This window comes from Struthio camelus, chromosome 7 (genome assembly GCF_040807025.1).
Source record: "Struthio camelus isolate bStrCam1 chromosome 7, bStrCam1.hap1, whole genome shotgun sequence".
Taxonomy (NCBI): Eukaryota; Metazoa; Chordata; class Aves; order Struthioniformes; family Struthionidae; genus Struthio; species Struthio camelus.
The window spans coordinates 20,245,552-20,272,962 of record NC_090948.1 but is presented as its reverse complement, the minus strand read 5'-3'; the positions used below and the strand labels follow the sequence as shown (position 1 = coordinate 20,272,962).

At 39.1% G+C, this 27,411-nt stretch overlaps 1 protein-coding gene across 4 annotated transcripts in view; it reads right to left on the bottom strand.

Annotated features, from left to right (window-relative positions):
* HTR7 (5-hydroxytryptamine receptor 7) overlaps positions 1–27,411 on the bottom strand; it is a 37,083-nt gene extending 9,672 nt beyond the window's left edge. The window contains exons 1-4 of one of the 4 annotated variants that reach the window (XM_068950092.1): positions 26,783–27,410; positions 20,981–21,053; positions 19,399–19,492; positions 18,794–18,888 (exon numbers count right to left, since the gene is read on the bottom strand). In XM_068950092.1, coding sequence (XP_068806193.1) covers positions 18,875–18,888; positions 19,399–19,492; positions 20,981–21,053; positions 26,783–27,306 — 705 coding nt within the window. In that variant the 5' untranslated portion in view covers positions 27,307–27,410 and the 3' untranslated portion in view covers positions 18,794–18,874. Of the gene's footprint in view, positions 1–18,793; positions 18,889–19,398; positions 19,493–20,980; positions 21,054–26,782 lie in introns of those variants that run through there. The other 3 variants (XM_068950089.1, XM_068950091.1, XM_068950088.1) reach the window with 3 other exon arrangements.

The window sequence follows — 27,411 nt, the reverse complement described above, 5'->3', positions numbered from 1 at the left end:
CATACTACTTTCTATATTGAGTTCACGCTTAAATTAAAACAAGTGGTTTCATTCATCTTGCTTCTTTATCAGTTATAAAGATCCCGGCCACTAAACTGAGAGGATTTGTCTTTCTTTCCTTCATGTTTCAGACAGGAACAATAAACTGCAAACTTACATCACGAGTAGTTTATCTCAATACTACCTGTCAAGACTATCTCAATACTGTCTCAATAATTCCTTTTATTATCATCTAGTTAGAAAAAAATTACATTTCTTCAACATTCAAACTTTTATTGAACAAAATAACAATCCATCACAGTGTCAGTTCAAGAGGACCGAGGAAAAAGCTTGGTTTTACCAAGAGTTAAGTTTAAAATGACAAATAATTGGAAACAGACAAGAACAATTTTTAGTGTGCCGTTTTTTCTTGAAAAAAAATGAAGTCTGTCGACAACTTTTACATTTTCTAAACTGCAAGAGCTTAAAATATACATTCTGTTCTAATAAAATGTTTATCGCTATTGTCCTACATAGACGGATAGCAATATCCTAAGTTCGTGTTTTCTCTCAGCTACAGGAGATTTCTGTATTTCCTCTCTAACTACGGGAGATTTCTCTTAAGTAGAACTGGATGACTTTTTTTTTTCCCTAACATTTTTACCCCAAAACTCAGCTAGAACTTATCTATAAATTCCTGTTAGCTTCCTCAAATTGTTCTTCCCTTCTCCCTCCAAAAGAAAGAATTTTGAGGAAAAATCAGTGTAATTCACTTTGGTACTTATAAAAGATATGTTTTTACTTCAGGTATCAAAGTAACGTTTTGGTTTCAAGATATACCTATATTTAGTTAAAAAGTGAAGGTTTGGGAGGGCTACAATCAAAAAATACAGTACTGTGATTAAAAAATTTTTTGCTAGGTATTTGTGAATACCTAGCAAATCAAAATATCAGTATTTGCCTAGCTCTGTGGAATGCTGCATTGTTGATTTTACTGCAGTGCAGTAAATTATGACTAGTGCTACTGCTTTATATAAGAACTCAGGTACGTTACAATTTGGGAAGTAAAACGATAAATCATTTCATGATCTGTAACAACAATCACTCTCAACATCACTGGTGTATTACTGATAGGGAAAGTTTGATACGAGGGATAGAACTCGTTTACTGTGCCCTCTTCTTGACAGTGCGCACGAGTCAAATACAGAAGTGCCTGAGGTTGCTGTGAACTAAGAACAGTTATTAACGTTGGCTGGGATTATAGCAGTATGATATGTGAGCATGGACTATGTTATTAAAAAAGGCTGTTTTTTGTTCACCTCACCTTTTGTATTAAAATACAGTCAGGCGTCCGCTCCTGGAGGCCTTGGGCACAGTATAGATTCCTTGGAGAATTCGATTGTATGGAAACACTGGCCCAAACTGCTAACGAGCTGAGAGTTTTCCAAGGTGTTCCAAGATGCAGAGGAAGTTCCAGAGTTTAACTATCTAATGTATAGACCATACTACTTTAAGTAGCATAAATACAGCAAGGGTAGTGATTACCTGTAGCCTTTCTGTGACAACCGTGGCGTGTTAGATGGGTAAAATAAAACATCATACCCTTAAAATCTGTATGAGAGTAGCACGATTTAGCCAAAAAAGAGTTAAACATATAATTGATGCAAAAAGCTTACTTGTCGTTTATAATGTGTTGTTTTAAAGAATCTTAAAAAACAAGTTTGGTCTATTTTCCTGATATTTTCCTGTATTTTTCTAGTTATTACACATTTGGTCATTAAAAACAACATGATTATGAGGTGATCTTCCTTATGTAGCTAAAATGGTTAAATTAGATTTCTATAAAAATCAGATCTGTGGGTTGCACACTCTGAATGCCTACTGGTACATTCTGATGCCTCAGAATATAACAAAAAGAATTCATGAAAGCAGAAATATACTGAAAAGAATTAAAATTCATTAGTTTTGCACTGACACCACTTTTTGGGAAGCTATCTGAGCTCCACAAAATGCTATTTGAAATTTAAATATATAAATTAACATAAAAATACACCAGCATCCTTTCTGCCTTATCCATTTTGTTGAAAGAAGTCAGCAGACATAAATGAAGGAACCTTCTTTATCTCCATAGATGAAATCCATTTACCCTTGAAAACTTAGCTACAACTTCAAAATAATGTAAATCGTTACTGTTGTCTAATACACTAGAGAGTGTCCAAGACTTAATGAATTCATGAATTTCTAAAGTATTATGTCAAACTCATCATAAAAATATGCTTTTTAATGCTTAATCTTTAATGATTATCTTCCAAAATGACTAAAGGTAAATCAGCTAAGCTAACGTATATGTACGTTAATATGTAATATCTTGAGGCCTTACTGCTGGGGAAGGGTGAAGTCAAATTCCCCCAAAAAGACCATCTCAGGTATCTCCTCTTTCCCACACATGAAGGAAGAGTCTTGGGCTTGTTATTTTAAGATCTGTTTCCTCTATGTGCCACAGATGCTCAGAATGATCTCAGTGGGGAAAAAAAGGTGCCTCAATTCTCGCTTATAATATGAGGACAATGCCATTTCCTATTCTTTCTCATTTGACTGTCCTTATTACTTGATTCTTCTTAGAAAGCCCTATGTATCCATATTATACCCAGCACAGTAGGGATTCAGTTTAGGCTGCAGTTACAGGTTAGGTTTGCCCCCAAATACAGTATTGCAGAGACATGGCCCATTTTTCTTATAAGCTGATTGTGCCAGTTCTCACTGAGCATTGCCTGATGCTGTATGCAGAACACCAAAGCACAGGATTCTGCAGTAAGCTGCTATCAGATAACTGCTGTAAGCATGACACATGCTCCAGCCATGGTACTTCCGTCCTTCTAAAAACCATGGAAGATTGTTGAGTGAATGGAGGAAAAAAAAGACAGAAACTATTGCTATTATCTAGTGGATACAACAAAACAACAAAATAATGGATCTTTTTTTTATATTACATCACTGAAATGTGGAAAACAGTCCCTAACTCGAAGTGCTCAAAATAAGAATAAACAACACAGACCAAACAGAAGGCAAATGATGAGAGACAGAGTCAATTTCTTTTAGGATGAGAGTGTGTAAGCACATGAGCACAACCCCAATTCTGGGCTAGTTGCTTATAATTTCTTCAGTATCTCCTCTTCCCCTTTGGAGGATTAGAAATCAACTATTGTGCTGCAGCCTTGTTCAGGCCTGAGATGCATAGTGTGTCCCAGCTCTAGGATGGAATAATTATCACTTGCCATTCACTTCCTGCAGTCCTGTTCGAGTGTAGGTACAGAGTAAAGAGCTCCTTCCTTGCTGGAGTGTGCTGTCATCAGGTATTGTGAACAATCACCATTTGCCACGTTCACCAACAGTGGAAAAGGTAAATGAGTCAGTCGTCTTTTCCTTTCTCTTAAGAAAAATCCGGCTCCCTGTGCTCCAACATTCTTTCCCAATATCTCTAAATTGTTACAGATAATTGTAAAACCATTGCAACCATGTAATAGAGCTCCTGAGAGCATTCTTTTTTTTCTTTTTCTTTTTCCATTCTATTTTTTTCATAAGGATGCATTACAATGACCACAGAGAACAGTTTGTATCCCACAGGGCTAACACAGTCTCCATTGTCATTTGAACTGCAGATTATGCAGGCATTTCTAATCAGTGTGCTCAACATATTAAATGCTACAGCAAGTGTTAGGCTATAACATATATGGAAAACAGTATATCACAGAGGAAACAGGAATCCACAGACCATGATTTCAGTTTCTGGTGCACAAAATTATCTTTCTTTGACTCTTTATTCCCTTTTCCCATGCATGTCTGTCTTAGCTATTTGCTTGTTGTGATGGTTGTCAATGTCACTGCTCGCACACTAACTATCAGACTTGAAACTGGATTGTCATGGTGTGCCACTAGATGTTACTATATTATAAAATCTAAAAGGCTCAATGCAACTTTCTTTTCTTGTAAATATACTTTTATTTCATCCTCTAACCTAAGAAATCATGTGAAGTAGTTTGTTTTATCTGCAGCACCACAAAGTGAGTTCATGTGGTCATCCAGTTATCGCCAGGAAAAGCTTTTCAGGATGTCCTTTCTCATCACCTTCATCTGACTAACTCTCTATTTGTGATTGAAGTGATCGGTGACTTCTATAGATGTAGAAGAAGATATCAATTCTTCCTCCAACCATAGTTAAGAGAAAGCCACAGTGCCAGACTTGGCAGCATTTAAGGTTAACCAAGCATGACATTTAATTTTTGTGGCTTGAACCTGATTTTTTCAGTAGCAGAAAAGTTCTTTTCCTTTTCTTTGTGTTTGTTCCCACCTGAGAAAGCCAAATATATCTGCAATATTTAGGCTGTAAAAACGGTGAAGTGTTTATAGCTATTTTGGGAACTTTGAAATGGGTCTAGTCCCCCCACCTTTTGAAATATCTAGAAAACAAACCGAGGCAAACTGAGAATTAACAGCTACAGCTAGATCAACTTCAATAAAAGGAAGGAAATGATAATAAGAAGGCCCAATTTTGGGTTCTGTGTCCAAAATCTTACCTTAGTATCTGTTTTATTTGGCTAAAACATAGGAAAAACAGGACAAGGTCTTGCTCTTCACTGTGCGTAAAGCCACAGAGTAATAGAAAACCTAACAGCTAAAAGTTTTGAAACTGTTTTCGACCCTCCTGCCAACTCAACAATAAATTGAATGTACCATGACACAGGGATTGCTTACGCTGCTTTTGAAGCACACACTTGCAACTCCTTTGCACTGGTCTCAATGTGCTTTGTAGATAGAATTCCATTTTAATTAGTCTACATTTTTTGTCAGTATTTAACTGGCTTGTAACATACCATCACTCACCTGACCTATCAGAGGATCAATCAGAGGATTCTTCCAGAATCAGCTTAGCATCCTCCACTGTCTGGTTTTGCTTTTATGAAGCAAATTGTATGACAAAGGAATAAAACCCGAAAAATCATAGTGGAAATTATATAGATGTGCATTACAGCTATTTCTATCAGGGATCTTGACATATTGCTCTGTTATCACTTACAATTTGACTACGAGTTGAGCTGGAGTTATTTTCAGTCCTTCCTATTTTCTTATTTTAAGAGTCATAAAACAGTTATTTTAAAAAGATACAGCAAATGCCTACCTCTTCGCTTTTGTGCTCTTTTTCTAGTACAGCAGCTTTCTAGCTTCAATCCTTCTCTACTTGTATTTGTTTCTTTGCCAGCTCACAGCTATAGAATCCTGTCTAATGATTCACCCGCAATAACACCTTATTCTGAAGAATGATGCTTATCTACTGATCTTCCTTTGGTGTCTGTGATTCTCTCACAATCTTTCATAATTTTTCTATTCAACTCAGCACAGCACTAAGGAGACACCTAGTAGGAAGAGGAGCGTGAGGTCGTTCCTAAAAACTTTCTAACATTCGGAAACATTCTTCCTACTATGGTGATCTATCTAGAATTTTTCCTTATACTTTGATACATTAAACAGTAAATGAAATGTAACAAAAACACATTAAAACAATGATCAAATCTATTATTTCTGTTATAGCTGCATGAAAAACCCCTAATGGAAATAGAATAAGGTATACAAAATGATCACCGAAATGTTATTCCCATTACGCAGCTAAGTAAATGAGACGGAAGTAAAGGGGTAGAAACACAAAAAGACTTAAGCGCTGAGACAACGAGCACTACAGTGCATGACTGTGGTGTTATAATGCAAAAAGTAACCTTGTTAATTGTTGCATGACAGTTCTGTATATAAGTCTTTCTGCAATACAGACTGGCCTCGTGATCACATCATGATACCTGCCAGTTTGTCGTCAGGGAAGAGGAGGACACTTCAGACGGAGTAAAACAAAAACTTTTCTCCTTCCCAAAATTGGACCAAGTTACTGATTTTATTACATATCTGGCTGATTTCACAGTACGTATTAGATCACTCTAAAACATCCATGTTAAATATTGTGCAATTTACATTGAGACAACAGGTCTAACAAGATCAGACCATTGCTCAGTGGGAAGACAAAGATTTTGTTCAGCTATTTCTGTACTCCATCTAGCTAGAAATTGTATCTTTCCTATATAGTAAATTAGTACATAGTTCATGAAAAGTCTCAGCACAGTGGTCAGATTCTAGATCTTAATTGCATTTGTTAGAAATGGTTAAACCTATAGTCTTTCCTTCTTAGTCAATGTTGATTGCCATAATACGAAAGATCTTAAATGCTCGTTTTGGTATCTGTTGTTTTAGATGCTTATGCTTCACATGTTCCATATAAGTTCAACATTGCTGTTGCTATTAAAATAGTGATATTTTATTTGTGATACTTGGAAGAATGAGAATGAAGTATTTGTTTTTCCTGCAGTAAGGTTAACACTTTCCATTATTCCCCTTCCACCTCTCAGTTAAAGATATTTCCTATAGAAAAATTCTTTTTACAAATGGAAAGATGTTCATTCCCACTGTCAGTAAGTACACAGTAAGTATAGTACTGTACTTTTCCTGCACACAGTGAATGTTCTGACTTGCTTTTTCCTCTTTCTCAAAAATCATTATAGGGTCTTATTTTTAATGGAAATTCAAGAACTTTCCTGTGAGTGGGAGAGGATTAAATCAATCCAAATTAAATATCTGTTCATTCTAAAGGAATATCATTTGCACAGTACAAGACTATGTTCTCTTCCCTTACATTTTGCCCAGTTTTTCTGCCCTTTTCATAGACTTTCTTCCCCTCACAGTGCATAATCTCAGAGCTTCATATTTTTCATATTTACCTTAGCTCATTTTTCACTCTTGTTTTACTCTGCTCATTCCATTTTTACCTCACATTCTTGCCCTGTCTAGATTTCTATTACTCTCTTAGCTTTATATTTTTCCCTCTTCATTTTTGCCTACTAATCTAAGACATCACTTCCATAGCTAGAGGGGTGTATTCTGCTCTTTTTCTAAGAAATGTATAACAACCGTATTGCCAGAAAGAGGTTTGCAATGTCTTTCCATTCAACCTTTATCATCCTAGTCATAATTTCTGAAACCGTATTCCTCTTACCTTTCAGACCTTGGCAAATTTCCTTTACCTGTCTTCACCCTTTGCCTTTCATTTTTCCTCTGCAGGACTGTCCATGTATTTGTCACCCATCACTGCCTTGTTCTTAGCTTCCTGACAAAATAGTCCACTGGCCTTTGCTTTTCCATTGCAATTGATATGCTGTATGGAAGAAAAGGTCCCAACACACAGTTGCTGATGTTTATCTTGCAGCACTGCCTGAATGTTAGACAACGCAGTCCTCCTGGCGAATATTATGCAGTTATTCAAATAAATATTTAATATAATAGACTAAACACTATTAGGGGATAACCCGTTTCAGCAAACATTCTTGTTTAGCGTAATGTTTCATGGGAATGTTTTTAACTCTCTTTAAAGAAAACAGTACCTGTACATTTTCCCTTCTTATATCTTCACCACCTTTGTAAAGGCAGTAAACGTAAGCAAGGAAATGGACTTCAGCTCATTCCATCCTTCCCCAGCCTCCTAGAATCTAAATGCATTTGAAAACCAAAAAGACTTCGCAAAAAGATACTTATAATGACAAAGTTTAACCTTGAAAAGGAGACTTCTTATTTTTAAACATTTTCAAAAGGCCAATTTTTTCTGAAGCCCATCTTTGTGGGTTTCTTCATTGCTGGTCTCCTGTGTACAGGTGGTTTGTTTGCTTACTGAGCACAACAGGATTGATTATATACAGAGTTCGAAAGTGTTTCCTTCCTCTATCCCACTCCTCCTTGACAGATAATCTGCAAGACTTCTCTGGAAGAGGATTCAGAGATGTACTGGCAGCTATGTGTGTTTGTCCTTCTCTTTTCAATCTAGAGAATCTAAAATGGCAAGTGAATGGATGGGGTGAAGGGCTGGACCAATGGGTGCTGGTAGTAAGTAAGACACTGGAGGAGAAATGGCAGGCTCTGTCCTTCCTTCAGTTTATTAAATAAATTGGAGAGGAATGCTTTAGCACTGGAAGTCATGTTTATGATGACCCTTAACTCCTTAGGAGCTAACCTCATATTCTGATCCTTGCTCCCAAGCATTTCTATCTCCTGCCACAACAAGCTTCACTGTCCTTCTGGCAATTAAACAGTTTGTCAGAAGCTGGGTGTTAACATGATCTCTTGCTGAATGCCTACATAATTAGAGGATCTAGAGCCTTAGATAATCCCTTTGCACATGGCCTGAGCCACTTATAAGAGAAGGCTCACTTGGAACTTGATTTGATCCTAAGGGCTAACCAGTTTGGAAAACAAGAGTTGGATGTCATTGGGATAACATGGAGATAGGCAAAAGCACTCCTTACAGTTGATGTCTGCTGGTAGGAGAAGTTTTGTTTGCTGCTTTGTCCCTGCTGTGGGGCAGAATGACTTTAAGCAAATGTGTGGTTTCTTGAAGCACCAGCTGAGATGAAATTCCTACTCTGTTCTATAGAGGCAGTTCCTGAGCAAAAGAGAATGGAGGAATGGAGAAAAGGAATAAATTTTGCAGATTAGGAACCGAAAAAGAGACTAAATCCCTTTTTCCTCTTTCAGGTTTCTCTCCATGTTACTTCTCCCCTCCCTCATGCCCAGGGGTATCCCCAAAGCCAATAAAGATTTCAGGTTCTTGCAAGACAGCGTGTGGCACTTGAAACATGTCCTTTTTCTGCCTTACTGTCTTCAGCTAGGGATTTACTTCTCAAACTCATAACACATTAACAAAGAACACATCTCTTTTCCCTCCCATATTCCCTCCCATGGTGTTGTCCTTTGGCAAAGATGAGCGCTCGTGATGCCAGCCAGCCTCTTAGCTTCAGCCAGGCCATAGGAAACATGCCAGGAGACAACCACCAGACATGCCTCAGTGTTGGGACTGTCCTGTCCTATGCAAATATTCAGGTAGGCTGCAACAAAGATGGCAATGTGTTTTCTCTTAGCTCTGTGCACTACCAGACACCAGCACAAACATGCCTTAGGTGAGCAATGAGGCAGGCTGATAGTGGACAGGGCCTATGTCTAAATTTTGACTAACATTTCTGCCTACCATCTTCTCCTCCCACATGTACACAAGCATATATACACACGCCAGGTGACCCCTCGATGTACAACAGTAAGGTGGGTCCTAGGAAGTATGTGCTGCAAACAAGTTGAAAGCAGAGCAAGCTCTAGGAGGGCCTTTGGAGGAGGTACTGAGGCGCCTAAGGATAGGACATGGAAAGGTGTTCAGGTGAATGCAGCTGAGGCAGTCTGGAGAGTCTCCCAGGACCAGTGGTGGAGACCTAGCGCAGGGACTCAAGGCCTTGAGCCTATTCTCGGGAGAAGACTGACAAAAAGCTATGGAGATGTCCAGGTCAGCTACAGCAAAATGAACAAAGGTAGAAGAGCTCTCAAGTTCCTGGGTTCAGCTGAAGATTGCTTCCCAACATCTTATTGTGGTAAGACATATGCTTCCTGTGCACCTTGGGTTTCACAGGAGAAAGCCTAAACACACAGGAAGGGAGCTGCAGAGAGCTCTGGTCTGAGTGATCAAGGAGCCCGAGCACCAGGCTTTGCCCAGAGCATACCAGGCTTTCAGCCTAAATACAATTTATTGACCTGCCCATGATCACAAAAGAAGCCTATAAACCCTGATCACAGGGTCATCACTAGCCTAGGTTAGTGCTTTAGTTGTATAACCAGTTCTTTTTGTGTTTCTTGAGGTAAGCTACCAGATATCTTCAACTAAAATGCGTGGGGGGGTTGATTTCAAAGCTATGAAAAAAATATCATTTTTAAAAAAGAAAAACCTCTTGTCAGAGTCCCATAATGCAGAAATGGCTAAGGTGATTTTCTCCAACTTAACTACATGAGTCATGCTTGGGTTGACACTAAACATCAGCTTAAAAGGAATTATTTTGAAAGTTATAATGGTGTTTCAAAATGAAAGCCTCCTACAACTTTAACTAGAAAATCATGACTGATGTCTTAGTACAGTTAAATGAAGTGTTTCAGAAACTTCCATAGTATAAGCAATGAATGAAAAGAAAAATCACATTCCATTGCACTGATAATACCACTATATTAAAACAGAGTATCTTCGGGGAATAGCTATTTAAATGTGCTGATATTTATGTCCCCTCTCTTCCTTCCTTGAATACAAACAATTTAAACATAATACCTACAGACAAAGCACTTAAGGAACAATACCATCTAGAATTCTCCTTCTCCCCTCCCATTTCTTTCTCTTCCTGCCTCTGCAGAGACAGAAAAAAATGGCAGTGGAAAGACTTGCTACCAATTCTCCTCGTTGCTTCTCCCTGAGAATGACTTTCCTCACACTGAACTAACTAATTTACTCAGGTGTTTTTGGCTTTGGCCATAGTTGTATTTGTCTGAAGGTAGAGCTGCATTTGTTAAACTCACAGGAAGGCTTTGCTGCATTCAGCTGGGTTGGGAGCGTAAATATTTTAAATGTTCATCTCAGGCTTAACCTTTTTGCCCAAGTTCAGCAGAGCAAAAGGACAGGATATCAACAAACTATGTTAGTATACAAAGGAAAATCTAAGACTATAGAAGGTTTATTTAGAAGTCTTATTTCTAACACTACAGGATGCACAAAGTATCCTGTATTTTCTTACAGAGTCTGGATTTCTCTGTAATGTTAACTGTGGGAATGTCAGCCAGAGGTAAATACTCCTCTTAGAAAGTGGGCACCGGTGTTTTGACTTCACCCCTTTCCTGAAAAATGTTTTTAAAATACTGTCATTACAGTCCAGGGTAGAACATACTTTTCACTAACGCACTCATCTCACAAAGAAACTCTCAATACAGATAAGTCAGAAAGCAAGAAGAAAACTTGCTACCAAAACAAAAATGAGAAATGACAACTTTGGGACTGTAACCAAGGTGCCAAAACAACCAAAGTATCCGAGTAATTCTGTTCCATAAAAAATACAAGATGAAAAAGGACATTGCACCACCTCAAAGACAAATGTATTCTTGCTGACAAACTCAGATCGGTGATGCTGTGCTTGCTATTATCCCAATAGCAGCAAGCAAAGTAAAGAATTTTTGTAAGACTGTGTCAATAAAAAAGTAATATAAGGTAGGGAGTTTGTGGGGAATCTCCAGGGTATGAGCAACTCGGTCATCTCAGGTACAACTCTAGCACAGTTACTAGCAGGACAAGCAGCTATCTCTGTTCAAAGCCACATACTGACTGGTATTTAGCAGTGTTATATGAACAGAGCCTTACTATGTTTCATGAAAGCTTTAAAATTGGCCTTCATTCTGAGTTTTATGAAGGACAACTGCAATTTTTTTTTTTATCCTAAATTGACTAGGTAGAAACATAATGGTGTACTGACTCCTATTTTCCCATTTAAGCAAGCCAACTGTAACAGTTCACTCTGAAATAATCAAAAGTGGACATCACCAGAAAATAATTCTAATTGTGTTAGTTTCTAAATAGAAATTTTAGCAATATCATCCCAATCTCATAAAATACTCAAAAATACTTTGATAATAGAACATCCCATTTTGACCCACTACAATTCCAATTGTTTTTTTAAAGATGCAAACTCTGGAATAGCTTGTCCTTTACGGTATTAAAAGCGCGTCTCACCTTCTAATTTGAATAGGTCCTATCACAGAAACAAATCATAACCTGTTTTGGAATGGGAGGCAGAGGAATGGGGAGAGCACAGCATGAACAGAAGGTACCAAGGAAAGAAGACAACAGATTAGATCAAACTGCATATCTGCAATTTGAGAACCTTTTAGAAAGGTTCACAGGCCTTTCTAACAGAAACTGCTGCAATGGGAACCTACCAGAAGATAATAAGGTGATTCCTTCCCTGTAACCTAGCCAAAGAGTTATTTATTTGCCTTTTTTAATTTTAGCATTACTGCATGCTCAGTATGTGGTACAGAATGAGGTTATATTTCATCATCTTTCATATCAATGAATGTGAGGCCTACTGTATCTACCATAGTTCTCAGTTATACCTCATTTATTTCCGTAGCGCTTACTTTAACAAGAGAGATTTATTTACAATATGCTTATAATCCCGACCCCAAGTTCTCTTTTCATATGTAATCCTCCTGCCTGCTGTCACTTACTTCAGATATCTCATTCAGTAATGTTTTGTAGTTTTATTCCAATAAATAAGATGATCAGATCAGACCTTCCTCTATAAACTAGAAATAGAAAATTCCTAGACATTTTCTGTTACCTTAGAGGATTTTCCTCCCCCCTTGTGATCACTCAGAATATTCAATATACAGCCCCAAATGCCTTTAAACTGAAGAAGGGCGAAAGGGAGAAGCATCTAGTGATGAAACCAACTGCAGCAAAACCCAAAGAGCAGTGGGTAAAACTGCATGGTTAGCCCCTCGCAGCCACAGTATTCAATAGTTCATTTTTCAAAACATTTATTCATTTCTACTGGAAGGTTTGTGAATGAGGCAAATAATGACCAAATGGACACTACTTCTTTCTACCTAACCAGTCCTGCCTAATAAATTTTGAAAATCCTGAGTCTTGCTCGTGCCGGCCAGGCTGCAGTTCCCTGTAGCTCACTTCTTCCAGCTTGCTGTGGACAAGCCTTGCTTCGGTGAAATTTAATCCAAACCCAGATGTTCATCCTTCCCATTTCAGCTGTCATAGCTGTAGTTCTGCAATGGCAGCTCCAAGTAAGTTCAAACATCTCTAGACAGCAAACCTAAAGAAAGATTAGTGGGTATAATGTGTCCGCTTGTCTTGTTGAATGAGGGCCTGCCCCAACAGGCTTCTGTTAGAGTACATCCTTTTCCTCCAGTACCATCTTTCATAATTTCTCTCCTTTTCAAAATCACATTTATCTGCAACTTATAATATCTTAAAATACAGAACAAGCTCCAACACAGCACCAACTGCTATCGCCAGCTTCACAGGAGTGAAATCATAGTACATTCAATATACAGAATAAGCCTTTTGCTTTTCTCCTGCTGAGAAAGGAATTTCTTTCTTCTTCTGGTCCTTTACTCCTTGGCTTTTTGTAAAGAAGGACAAAATTTGAGCCCAGATTTAACTACTAGTTATCCAGAAATGATCATGAATCCAGCTCTGGGGGTTAAAATGCCTTTAAGGTGCCTTTTCATGTTGTCCAGAATTTAGAGCTATACCTTTATTCTGAAACAGAAATAGGTACAGCTGATAATAGACCTCCTCCTGCAAAGTCTTCAAAGATAACGGGCCTTGGGGCTCTTCTCTGCTGATATTACAGATGCTGCAACACATACGAGTGCGGTGAAGTGAGCGGGATGAGCAGAAGGCAGCCCTTCCTCTTGCCTCTCAGCAAGTATGCCTTTGCCTTTCTCTGCATCAGATTGGCAACTCTCAGGTTGCATGAGATGTGGTCGCATCAAACTGTGGATAAAGACTAAAATACCCAAGGTTTGTTCCTCTGCTTACAGTTTCCAATAATCTCAGTTCTCATTGCCAAGCCAACATCTTCACATGTGTATTTGAATTTAGGAGCAGAACTCTGGCACCAGTGTGGGATGAATCACCACAGCTGAGTGCCTGCAGAACTCAGGGAGCTCTCTGGGAACTGCAAGTGTTTGAGATGTTTGCTAAGATGCTCCCTTCATTTCAGCACCTAGGCAGCAGGGCGGAAGCTTAATGTTAAGTATCAGGTTTGGAAATGTTAAGCACCCTGTTTGCATTATTTTATTCATAGGCAAACAGTCACTGGGCCATTTTAATTTGGGTGATTTTTGAAAAAACGAAACTTGTGTTCTGCAAATGACCAACTTATTTAGCAAAAATAGCTTTTTAGTATGGGACAATAGACTCTTGAGAGGCTGCAATTAGCATTGTTGATAAAACTGCCTGTGCCAAGAAGTGGGTTTCCAATCACGGATTCTTAAGGCAAAAGGAAAACTAAAGTGCATAACAATGCAAAAAAAAGAAGCTGGAAGCTCTTTAGAGCTGGAGCCACATTATCTTTAGCATCAAAATATCTTATTAGGCTATTAGAGAAAAGCTTTGCATCTTGTCAGCAGTTGTCACAGGTATAAATATATCCATGTAATTCTGTGGCCAAACAACACACTAGGTCTTTGTTCAGGGATTCAGTATTTCAAGTATTTGCTAAATGTCTACTTCTACAGCAAATAAACAAAATTTAGCAACCTACATAAAGAACTGTTTACAGAAAATTCTTCTGGCAAACGTTACTGTGTAACTGAAATATTTGAGGACAATCACAACATGTTTTCATGCTTTGTATTGATAATAACAGTTATGTTGTAAATTATACAATAAGTTGAGATATTAGTGTATACTTCTGTTATGCGTGCTCATTTCTTCCATTTTCACCTTCTAATTGCTATGCCTATTTCTAAATAGCAGTTACTAGAGTAAATCTTCTAGACCAGTGTTCTTCACACTGATTTGCAAGACCCTAAATTTTCTAGTGTGGGAACAGCCCTCTAACTAGTAAACACAACCTATGGACAACAGCCTTGTTTTTTTCACAGTTATCTTTTGTGTCCCTCTCCAGGGATCTGCAAACCATATGTTGAAGTCCTTTGACCCTAGTCTCTAGTGCATCTCTAATTAAAAGCAAGCAGGTAGAAACAATGTACTTAGAGAAAGCTCTGTATCGGGGGCTCTATTTATCTCACAGTGGCAGTAGCCACATCTCTCATTGCAGCTACTTGAAACATAGCTGATGAGAGCGGACGAGTCATTCCATTGCCAGCAAGTTTACTGATCGGTATTCTTCAATGGGAATAAAGGTGACACAACTGGATACAAGGTTATTGGGAGGAGATCCCAAAATGTGTCTGCCTGGGTCTTCTCCACTAGTAAGCCCTCCCCAGAAGAACTGGAGAGTTTTCAATTCCAAAAAGTCAGAATTTATTTAAATGAAAACTACAAAATTGATGTGTTTAAATAGAGAAAACTCATCACAACCAGGGAAGATGATAGAAGTAAAAAGGTTTGTAAGCAACTGTCCACAATTGCTGTGCCCCTGCAGGCAAGCTTTTGCTTCCAACTCTGTTTTTACCCAAATAGGTGAATTATTGAGTTGCAGCAAACTCTGCTGAGTCTCCTTTGGTCCCCGGGAAGCTTTTCCATTACCTGTAAGACCTGGCTGGCTGCTGCTTGTTCCTTTGTTCAGACTCCCCTCCTTGTCATACCCTGCAGGAGCAATAGCACTCAGGGAAAGATAGTGCTATTCTTTCAGGTGGTTCTACCTCTACTTCCCTAGTCTCCTTAAAGGAACATTAAAAAATGGTAAACAAAAGTAAACAATCAACTTTTTCTGCAGTTTTATTTTTAACTGTCATTTCCATGAGCTAAAAAACCTGGCTTTGCATTTCTGACAGCACTGAAAATCCACCCATTTCCTTGACATAGCTCAGGAAAAAACTTTGCTGCCAGCTTTTTCATCAAGATACAATGTACCTCTAAGAATAGACCTCACCCTGGTTTCTCTTCACTTTAAAAAAAGCTGTTTTTACAATGTCCCTCCTTGCTTTTTCTTTTTTAGCCAAATTATGACCATTCTGCAGTGGAATAACTGTACAAGGTGATATTAACTCCCTCCTTGGTCTCCCTCCTTGGCCAGGATAAGTACAGAAAGCTTAGCATAGATTTGATTTCCCTGCAAGTATCAGTTCTTTATGTTAACTGCAACAGCACAATCAGAATTTTTATTCTGGCCTGTACATTAGTCAAACAACTTGTTCATTGCCAAGATATGATTCATTATCTGATTTGCATATGTGCTAATATTTATGGAACTACCCACATATGAAAAATACTTGTAAGACAATCTAGATGTTCTGTATAAAACTTCCTGAATAAATGGATAGGTATAAGAAAATCAAAGTTGCTATATACTCTTTCTTTAATTCTGTTATATTAGTTCAAACAAAACAGAGACAAGCTCTCCTCAAATGCCTATATATGCCTGTATGCACACATGCCCTACTGAAGTCAGCAGGAGAAGGGCATGTGCATTGTGGCAAATAAGCTATGAAAGCCCTTGTACCTTTAACTCTGTAATTGAAGATTTCTACCCTGATCTTTACAAAGGGGCCAGTTTTGTACATGCACAACCTTAATCTTGGCAAAAGATTCCAAATTGTTAAATCATTTTCATTTTCCGTTATTCCTTATAGCCAAGACAGTCAATTGTTGAACTTCAGGAAAAAAAAAGGGATGTAATAATATTCATAGACTCATTTCATAGGAGTCTTTATGATCACAGAGACTGAAAGGTAGATGTCTTATCTCTTTTGTCTGTCTTTGGCTGATCATCTCTGGTTTAGTTATCTTTTTGCCAAAATCTAGCTTTCTTTGTTATACTTAGAAGAGCCATAACATATGATGTCTATTACGAGGGTAAATATTTGCCTCAGGTTTGTGATCTAGCTCCAGTCTAGCTTTGAATTAAGCTGGCAGAGCCAACGTGCATTCTTAGCATTTCTAGCTGACTTGCTGCTCAAACTCTTTTAGGAGCTTGCTGACTTTCACTTTGGGCCATATCTTGTCCTGTCTCCCTAGGAGTACACTTTAGATTTGAAGCACGCCCACTGCATTACCAGTAGCAAGCAACCTGTCGACAAAATTGTGCAATGATACTATGAAAAATCAAGCACAAGAGCAGACCTGGAACAAGGGAACTCGCCAACCTGAGCGTGTCAATCTTAGCAAAAGTAGAACTAAATCAGTGCTTAGCAGGATGAATGACTGGAACTTTTATTTTGCCACAATCTTGGCAAACTGAAATCCCTATAGCAAGAACAGATTGAACAAGTAGGCTGGGATAACCTTTTCTTTGGCAAGAAAAAGGTCCCAGTCCCGTCTCCAAGAAGACAAAAGAATTTGAAAATTCTCTGCTGGTTGTGAAACAGGCCTCTAAAACCCGAGGGAGAGAACGAACTAATGGGGAAGGCAAGATGAACTGAACTGGTTCTTGTATCCTAATCATCTATTAGGGTGATACAGTGAAAACTGAGTGTAAAGAAAGGCATGAGAAACCTCAATCAGTTATTGATTAATTAAGATCTGTGACATTATATAAATTAGCAATCTGTGCTGTCATTGGTACTGCAGCAGGTAAAAATGGAGCCTGTGCACACTTCCACTATATGTGTATCTCAAATGTTGGCACATATAACTATAGAGAATTTGATTATTCCTCACAGTTAGCTCAAACACAGCTATACAAAAGTATCAGACAAATAAATCACTGTAACTGGAATCTGTCAAACAATCTTAAGGGAGAAATTATAAAAATACATGAATCCTCTCTCTCCGCTACAAAGAGAAATCTCATTCTAAAAAAGCTTTTTAAATCAACTTTGCAAAATTAAAAAAGCTATTTAAATTTGACTACACCCTTAGAAATGTTTCTCACATAACATAGCACAAAAAGCTCTTTTTCCTAACGTGCTAACATAGATACCCAAACGTTGCAACCTTTGGTAAAAGAAATTAATTAAAAAAAAAAAAATGTTATCAGCACCAAAGTCTGTTTCACCGTCCCAAGTAGAGGGGCTGGTCTGTATCACTGGAAGATCTCTGCAAGCGCCAAAAGCAGGCAAGTTCAGTCAGACCTCCTCCTCCCAGATAGCTTTCATGCAGTTGTCAGCAAGTCATTCCAATGTATGCTATAAATATAGCCACTATGCAAAATAATTTACAAATATAAACACTGTAGTGATGAATACTGCTTAACATCCAATAAAAGAACAACATATCCTTTTAAGTCATTCAAAGTAATGAAATTTTCAACCGACTCACGACCTTAGCACTTGCATATCAAAATTCTTGTTTGCTCTATCCAAATACTTCTAAGAAGCCACTTCAGCCTCAGCTGTCTAGCAAATCTAAGCATTTCTAAAGTGAATATGGCTAAAATGCTTAGAAAAAAATCACTTCTGCTAATCTGCTGGAACAGTGCTAGCATTACAAATATGATATTTTCTGCACAGTACTATTTCAGCTCCATGACATATTTTATTATTTAAGTCTTTTGGAAAGGAAACTCAACCCTTATAGTAAGAGCTGGTTCAAAAATTTTCACCTGCTTTTTCTATTTTTAGTATACATAGGAATATGAATATTAGGAATCAGTCCTATAAAAGTACCTGACTCTCCAGTGTAACAGGAAAAACTAAAAGCTGTAAGCCTTCCATCTGAAAGAAATTAATCTGTCCTTACAAAAAGTACTGGCCATTCGAAGAGAACTATGTGCCATTAGCATTGCTTTATGATGTCCATACTTTGTCAACTCAGATATCAGAATTTGTAATTAAGGTTTTCCAATCTTTGCTATATGACAAGGGCATCTTGGCAGACTCGACTGTTTCTCCAGTTCTTTTATATCCATGCAAGAACTAAAATGGCTGGCCCTTTCCTGAGATTTCCTAATCTACACAGGAAGGGCCAGACCTTTATGTGATATACTGAGAGGAGAAAAAAGAGGTGCTTGTAGCTAAAATACAGAACCACAGGTGCAATATCAGCTGCAGATGAAACAGGATGTTCTATCTCTAAAGTTGCCACAAATGTTTCTGATAAAATGTTTCAAGCTCAAAAACAATATTAAAAAACTAGACTGGATTCCTTTAAAGAAACAAAACAGTCCTCTAACATAATTTAGAGTTTTCTATAAATAAGTCTTAAGAGTAAGTTACTCCAGAAAAGTTAAAGAACATTCCTTGGGAAAAATTTCTGTTCCTTTAGAAGGTTGTGAAAGCTTATTACCAGCAATATGGTAGTCTTGTTTCAACTGCTGCACCATGACTACAGATGGTTTGACGTTCCATTCTTCAGTATTCATTCAGTTCAAGAAAAGCTCACTAGAAAAATAGAGTTTGAGACGCCAATTACTCTACACTGTCCTTCTAGGATGATGTGTATTTGCATTTATGTAATTTATATTAGGAGATATTTCTAAAAGACACCTTCAAAAACTGAGTGTTTCTAGGGAGTTATATTCTTTCTGTGAACCTTGAAGGAAATCCAATCTGCTTTCACTCATGGAAAATCTTTTTATGACCTTGAAAGGAAATATTCACTTTCCAAATGTCTTCAGAATGCCACATGTTATTTAAATGCACTGACAGCTCTGAGATAGCTGTGGAATTCCTTTTTTTATTTAGAAAAATATTCTTCCTTTTAAGATCAAAGCATGGTCTAGATAATGAAATATTTCCCAGACAGCTGCCCTTTCTTGCATTGGTAAAAGAATCAGGTTGTAATCCTGGCCAAACAGTTCAAATTTTCTTGTAATGTTCCAAGTGGATGTTTATTCTTCCAGTACATTAACAGGGCCTGCTTGGCAAAAACGTGAAGTAATATTCCCTTACCTGTGACTACTAGACTCCTCTGAAATGTCTGGATGGACCCCCAAGAATTAGAGACCCCCCAAATCACTTCTGAAAACTCATCCAATGTTAAATCCTGGTAGGAGCAAACAGAAGATAAGTTTCAAATGTGGAAGAAAAAAAGTAACAAGCCAATTTCAAGGAAAGGCACTCATGTAAACATTGTGCAACTGCAAATCTCCCGTTACTGATCCAACTATAATTCCCCATTCACACATATCTTCGAACATAACCAATCACAGCCATCTTTTCACTCTCACCTGTAGATTACCCTGCAGCTCCATGCATTATGGCTCCCTTTTAGTAACACTACTTAAGTATAGCCAGTATACAACAACAACAGAATATTCAATTTACAGATTTTTCTATAGCATCTTTTAGCTTCCCAATTTTTCCAGCTTCTGCCATGCAGTCACAAGTCTCCTACCAAACTTTATGTCTTAGGCCTGTTCCCACTGTAGAATGACACAACTTCCACTCGCTGTGGTGGTAGAAGGATTATTACCTTATTTCTGAGTCCACTAGTGTTTACAAAACAGCCCATCTGTTTGTCAGATTATACTTTATTTGCCACATCCCATTCTTACTCACTGTGCATCTGGTAGTCTAGCCATAGAGCACAATGACTGTGCAAAGACATAACAAAGTAATTGCTATTGCCTAGAACAGGTTACAATTTTAGTAACTGCATCTCTTCTAGTCTGCCTACATGACGTAAGGAAAGGTAAAGAAAGATGCCACAGAAAGCACCGTGATCATGTTAGTACAGCATAACACCCTAGCTTCATTTACTCTTCAGGAGCTGGGTTTCAGCGAGGGATAGACATTGCACTAAATTAAATTACTTAAAAATGCATTCAAACTTCCAATTCAGTTTCTTCATCTCAGCATCTTGGAGCAAGTTTCAGTGTCTTGTCTCTTTTCAGAGTAAATAAAATAGAGATTGAAGAAGTGTTCAGTAACAAATTATCTGCAAAAACAAATTAGAACAACTCGAAGGAGGAATATTAAGTTGACTAAACTAGAAAAACTACATGGGAAGGAATAAAAATATGTTTTTTCCTTATTAGGGTGACCCTGCTGTTGGTATCTTCAGTGAGCTAGACAACAAGTTATTTACAGACTTAGAAAGAGTGCATTTGTTTATGGATTTAGCAATGGAAAGAATGGCTCTTATGGTGTTGGTGGTGTTTAGGAATAAGCTGCCATATTGATCACAAAACTTGCTTCCGCAATACAGAACTTAGTTGCAGTAACTCCATCACATACTTTTTCTACAATTCCTTTAAGCTTTTTCTTGATCCTTCAGTTATTTCTGTGTAAATGGAAGCTTTCTTCTTTTCTCAAACCTTCAGTGACATTACGAGCTCCACTGTTTGCAAGGCACCAGGACCTAAAGCTTGCAAAGATGTTAGGGAACCTACCACACATTTACATCAATGGAAGTTAGGAAACTACCTACAGAATGCATTTAAGAAAATCCTTCCATATCAGTACTTTTGTATTCTATACACTTCTCATACCAAGGATGAAGGTTCCCTAAATAAAGCATAAAATAGGGTACCTGGAAATAGGAATCCACAAAACCCATACTCCGAGAAGGGAATGAAGAACCAGCTGGTGCTAGCCCATAGGAACTACGAAGACAAGAGTAAATCTGAGTCATCTACAGCAATGGTAGAAGAAGTCTTGCAGTATGATATAGGGTCTTTCATATGGTGAATAAAATCTCTCGGGGGGCACTGCAGGTTGGTGCCTATATTATTCTAGATCCAGAATATATTACATAAAACATTTTTTGACCGTATCTATCTTTTTGTATATATTCTACAAATACTTAGTGAAGGAACGGAGCAGGGCTGGCAGACCAGACTGCGCCTTTTCTACCCACGGCCTAAACTCACAGGAAAAACTACCATACCGAACAGAAAGCCAGACAGGGCTCTTAGGTGCCACTAAGGTTAAGAGACTACTGACAGGGTTTTCAGGTCACAATTTTCAGTCTTGGATTTAGGCAGAATTTAGACACCTGGATTCTGTTTGAAGTGCTTAAATCTTTATTGGGATGTAGTCTTAAATTCTTCCTGTGAGGCGCTGGGCCTCCTCAGTTCCCAAGCGTGCATCAAGAAAACTTGAATTTGGTGAGTGTTTAAGGATTGACATATTCTAAGGTGACACGTAAGTACTCATACTTATTTGGAGTATGGCAAAAGATATCAAACAGGGATGGGAGAGAGAGCAGACCCTTGTGTATAAAAATCTCCAGAACAACCAAAAGCCCAGGTTTTGTATTATTTGTGTATAAATCCTAAATCTTCATCAATTTAATGGGTGTCTGTAATACTCATTTAATGTTGGCTTAGATACAGACTGGAAAAGTTCTCCAGAAAATGTTTAATTACCTGTGTGGGTGTGGGGAAAGTGCTATAATTCTTAAACTGCATCGGAGTAGTTATGTTCTTTATTACTTTCTAAGCCAAAGAGTTATTTTTAAATTGAATTAAAAATTGCTACTTATGCAGTTATTCAGTGGATAATCTCCAAAACAGGATTTCTGTAGCTATCTTGGGTCAGAAGAACACGATGAATCAGCAGGCAAACCACACCAGTTTAAATTAAATTAATTCCCTTTAGATATTCATTCACCCACTAAGATGTGGTTTGCATCCTCCCCTTACAATTCACTCCTGAATTTTGCTCACTCATAAATGTAAAGGAATCTAAATTTAGTAAAATATATGTATTCAGAGACAGAATAGCAGGGCATTAAAGGGAAAAACAGTAATAAGAAATGTTTAAAGTAGATTACGATTCACTGAGGGACAATTATCCTGCCAAAGTCTCTGCACCTGCTACCTTTCTCCAGAGCTACCCCCCATACCCGGAGAGTACAATGAAGGTAATATTGACTGTGCAGGTATTAAGCTGCCTATTTAATCCTTATGAAAGTGGGAAAGGGAGAGATATGCTCATCTCTCATTCACATCCATTTTTATTTTTGACCTACACACCTGTAGGCAGATGGCTTCTTCCAAGGGGGAACTTGAATAAGATAGATACCTCAGAGATAATGTGCTCATCTCAGCTCACTCTAATGAAGATCTGTGAAGGTTTCCATGTTGTGGAATAAAAGGAAAGAGATCATGTGAAAAAAGCATAATAGTCCATATCTTGACATTATTATGGGTACTATCTTATGGTCTCCACAAAATGTAGTTCTTTATGGATAACAACATGACCTTTTCTTTCTGGAAAAGTCACTACTGTGGCTCTATAAAAGACATATTTCAGACTAGATTCTTTCTTAGTGCACCCGGTACAAAGTTAAAGATTCCTATATCAGCATGTTAACACATACTTTGCAGTCCCAAAGCAACTTACACAACTTAAGAGTAGAAGCAGCTTAACAAGTACCAGCGGTTCTGTTCAGATACTTTAAGAAAAAGATAGGTTCTGTTTTAAATTGCAAATCCCCGTCCCAAAGAACACTGTTCTCAAACTAAGCCAACACTTAGACGTTTATACTTGTCTGATAAATTAAAATGCCAATTCAAAAACATAATTTTCTGTATGAGCATGCTATTCAGGAAGCTATGCTTAGAAATAGGGTAGGGAAAATGAAAAATTTAATATTGATGCCTGACCCTGGTTTCAGCCCTTTCCTGTCCTAGTAAGAAACTACCTGTTTCTGAAGTGATATGGGGTCACTACTCTACTGCCTTAAAACAAAATGTTAGTCTTCTATTTACTGTGCTGTAGGCCTCCTTAGTAACTACCTGTCTATAAACCTTAGGGAAGTATTTAGCCACTACATTCAGGATCATGCTACTTTCTCTGGTTAGTGCTATAGATTTTGGGGGGGCGGGGGGGGCATCATTTGAGAATTTTCTGGAAAATTTCCAGTAGTAGCACACTCCTTCGGCATAGGTCACCCAGAACGTGTCTGACTAGGAAAAGATGGGGGAGTGGGGTGGCAACAGAATCAGCTTACGGTATCCAAAAAAGCCCATTACAACGCAGGAAAACGCTTTTGAGGGCAGGTGAGCCAGTCCATTTGTAGACTCCATGCTAATCTGCATCCTTCAGAGCTTTCAAATTGCTAGAGAAATTCAGTTAAAAAATGCATCCCGTATTGAGGGCTGAAAGGCAAAGTATCTCTATGCACAGAAGGCCCGCCAGCTGCCAGCACTCTAGGGCTATCAGTGGCATGAGCTGAGTAGCATACTAATGTGCAAGGGAAAAAATTCCCTTGAACTTACTCAGCTTATCTGTGCAGAAGAGCCTTAAAGCCTTTTTTTTTTTTTTTTTAACCAGCTATACTCGTTTGTCTAATAAAAGATATCGCCTCCCCTTACAAACCTTGCCTTATGGTTTGTTTGAAACTGTTTTTTAAATTAATTCGATATTGACATTCTTGCTGCTATTTACCTTGGACTGATTCTCATCTCAGATCCAGGAATAACTTAAAGGTTTAATAATGAAAATTAAAAATATCTAACTTTGCTGTCTCTCTGCTGCCTGCAACAGCTTCATCTTTCCCTTTAAGGGAAACTTCACTGGATAAGACAACAAAGGCTTCCTAAACTATCCTAAAGAGCCAATAGGCAGTCCAATTCACAGTTATTCTTGAAAAATGTTCAGTTTTATCCTATCTTAACCCTTCTCCCTAAGCAAACAGCTCCCATGTGACCCCAGAATCACTTAACAATTGTGCTACAAGGTTTAAGTATATCTAAATGACTCCCAGGGCCAAATTGAATGATAGTGAATTTCATTCATTTCTTTACTGCTTCTGGGTTTCCTGGTTCATCTTCTATTTATATTCTTTGTGCTGGGATTACAAGGTCTGTATCATCAGAGAACCTTCCCTCACAGATAACATAAAATTTACAAGTGTTTCCATCAAACCCATGGGTTCTTTCATGAAAATGGTTTGAACCACTAGTGCAACATGTACATCACGATTTGCCAGCTACTGTACCAAACATAATACTTTTTCTGGGGGGGTCTCATTTATTCCGAGATGCGTCTCCCGCAATGCTAAATGAAAGCTTTCCCAACTACATAATTGTAAGAACAATTCTAGGTAAACTAGAACCATTAAATCAATGTTACATTGGTTATATTTCCCCATATGCATTTAATTTTCATCATTTCTCTTTGGTTTGCATATTTTATACATCTTCACTATTCAAAGAATAGTTAACATCTCAAGCTAATGTTTGGCCTGATGCACCACTGTTACAACAGTGTAAGATTATGTATTTTTAAACAGAATTACAAATTATGGAGTTTTAAAATTCTTTATTGCCAAGTGACAGAAACATTTTGCTAATGAATTGCTGGAGATTAATGAATCTCCATTAATGGGAGACACATTAAGATGTTCTATTTTAACCATTATCCATCATATGGATAATCCATAATGGATTTGGATAATAGAGGCTAAAGCACCAGGATTCACCAAATTTTAACCTCAAGTAGGGAGCAGACAACACAATTACGAATTATGAGCTCACGTTCAATAAACATTTGGTAATAGAAGCAGGAATATGCAAAGACAAAAGGGAAATAATTCCGGTTTAAATCAGCATTTGTTAATGAAAATCAGCCATTCATAATATATATTATATTCTGTTCTAGGTGCATTGCTATATCCCTTGTTAGCATTTCTTTGAGGGGGAGGAGGAGAAGAGAAAGAATGAAAAGAAGGAAGAAAGTGAGAGACGAGATCATCATTGTGACAGGTTCAGTTAAAACCTCTATTCAGCGCACAGCAGTGGCCTCAAATTTTAAACTAAGGAAAGGAAGAGAGTAAAACTGAACTACTACAACGCTGCTGTGTGATTCAATTATCCATCCCTGCTTGGTTAAGAAAGCTAAATTATGTTCACCTGTCTTACAAAAGTTATCAGAAATGGAGTTGGAGAGTTCAGACATGGACATCAAGAATGATCAAACACAGAATCACTTTTGTGTGGAGAGAGCAGAAAAATGAAATCAAGTACTTTAAAAATAAGTAGGATAGAAAAACAAACAATAATGTGAGGAAGTTAAACCAGGCTCCTCATCTTCTCATGCAACACTGGAACTAAGTTAAAAGGTGTCAAACTGTAAGGCAACAAGAGAAAATACTTTGATACTCACTCGAAGTCTGTATGTGGATTTCATTGCTACAAGATGCTTAGTAGCATTCAGCTAACTGCTGGCCATGGTAGAAATCGCAGTAGAAAATGGAGAGCATCGGAGCAGGGAATGTTTATAAAGAAGTTAAAGTTTTGAAATGAACATAAACTGTGATGCTCCTTGGCAACCTCTGGGTCTGTGGGAAACTCTTCAGAAGGACTAGTTCTTTGTAGAGATCTAATGCAGAGTTCTTTCAAAAAACCTTCTGAAGCAGGCAGTACAGGCTACTGTTAGGGAGGATATTAGACTAGATAAACCACTTGTAGAGTCTGCTTAGGAGGTTCTTCGGTTTCTGCTAATTTTATTGAGTCATAATGAAAGCAGCCTCCCTCTAGATGCTAAAATGCCCAGTATGGGATGGATGCTATGAAAGAGGGAAAATATATGCTGCAAATTATTTTAGGATTGGACCACCATAGAATAAAGGAACCTGTTAGCCTTCCTCTGCAGAGGAGAACTGAGATGTGGGCAGAAAGGGAGATCTTAGCTTTAACATCAGAAATGAATTCCTAGTATGCTCTTCTGCAGCCTGTATACACCTCCCTATTGCTTCAGCACCCATACCTTTTGGAAGAAGCTAAATGTCAGCAAGGATAACATGCTTTTTTTTTTAGACAACTGAAGAAATACCTAAAAAGGTAAATATTTTAGAGTCATTTCTCCCTCAGGCCTAAGTTTGTCAGAAACGGTTCTCTCAGTTGAAGCGGAAGTATTCTGAGATTGTACTAGAGTAATGACAAGATACCTCATAAGCTTTAATCCCTGCATCTTCCCAGAGCTGGTAAACCTCCACTGAATTCAGTGGGGTTGAGCTGTCACCGACTCGAGAAGAACCAGCTCAGATCCACCCAGGGTATAAAGCGGTTTAAAGCCGTACGTGGCAAGCCGTAGATAGGTGGCAAGCCGTAGCTCAGTTGCAAACGCCCCGTTACCCGTAACGGGCGGCAGCTCTGCTCTCCGACACTTGCCGACGGCCGCACCGACGGCGGCGAGGCGGAGCGGCGGGGCGAGCGGGCGGCGGCGGCCAGAGCGGGCGGCGGCGCGCCCTGCGCCAGCCGCCGGGCAGCCGCCTCCGTGCGGGGAAAGCCGCGAGCAGCGGAGACCCCTGGCGGAGCAGGGCGCCACCCGCCGGGCCGGCTGCCCGCCGAGGGCACGCGTGGGGCGCGGCGAGGCCACTCACCGGTCAATACTTATCAGGCAGAGGGTCATGATGGAGGCCGTGCAGCACATGACGTCCATGGCGATGAAGACGTTGCAGAAGAGGCGCCCGAAGATCCACTCGCCGCCGATGAGGTCGGTCACGCTGACGAAGGGCATCACGGCCAGGGCCACCGAGAGGTCGGCCAGCGCCAGCGAGACGATGAGATAGTTGGAGGGCTGCCGCAGCTTCTTCACGAAGCACACCGAGATGACCACCAGGCAGTTGCCGGCGACGGTCAGCAGGGTGATGAGGGACAGGACGGCGCCGATGACAACTTTCTCGACGTTGCCGTAGCTGAGGATCTGCTCGCCGCACTGCGAGTCGTTGTGCGGGAGGGGGCCGGCCGTGGGCAGCGCCGACGGGCTGCCGGCCGGGGCGAGCTTCACCAGCCGCGGCGGCCAGGAGCCGGCGATCATCCTACCGCTGCCCAGCGCCCGCGGGTCCTCCAGGGCGAAGGGCCGCAGGTTAGCGTAGAGCGGACTGCTGTTGGCGGCGATGACCATGGTGGCGTGAGCTGCCCATGAAGCCCGCCAGCCAGCCGCCCGCTCGCCGGCTCTGCCCGCTGCCCGGGGTGCTCGGGCTCCTCCTCGGGCGCCCGGCGCCGCCCG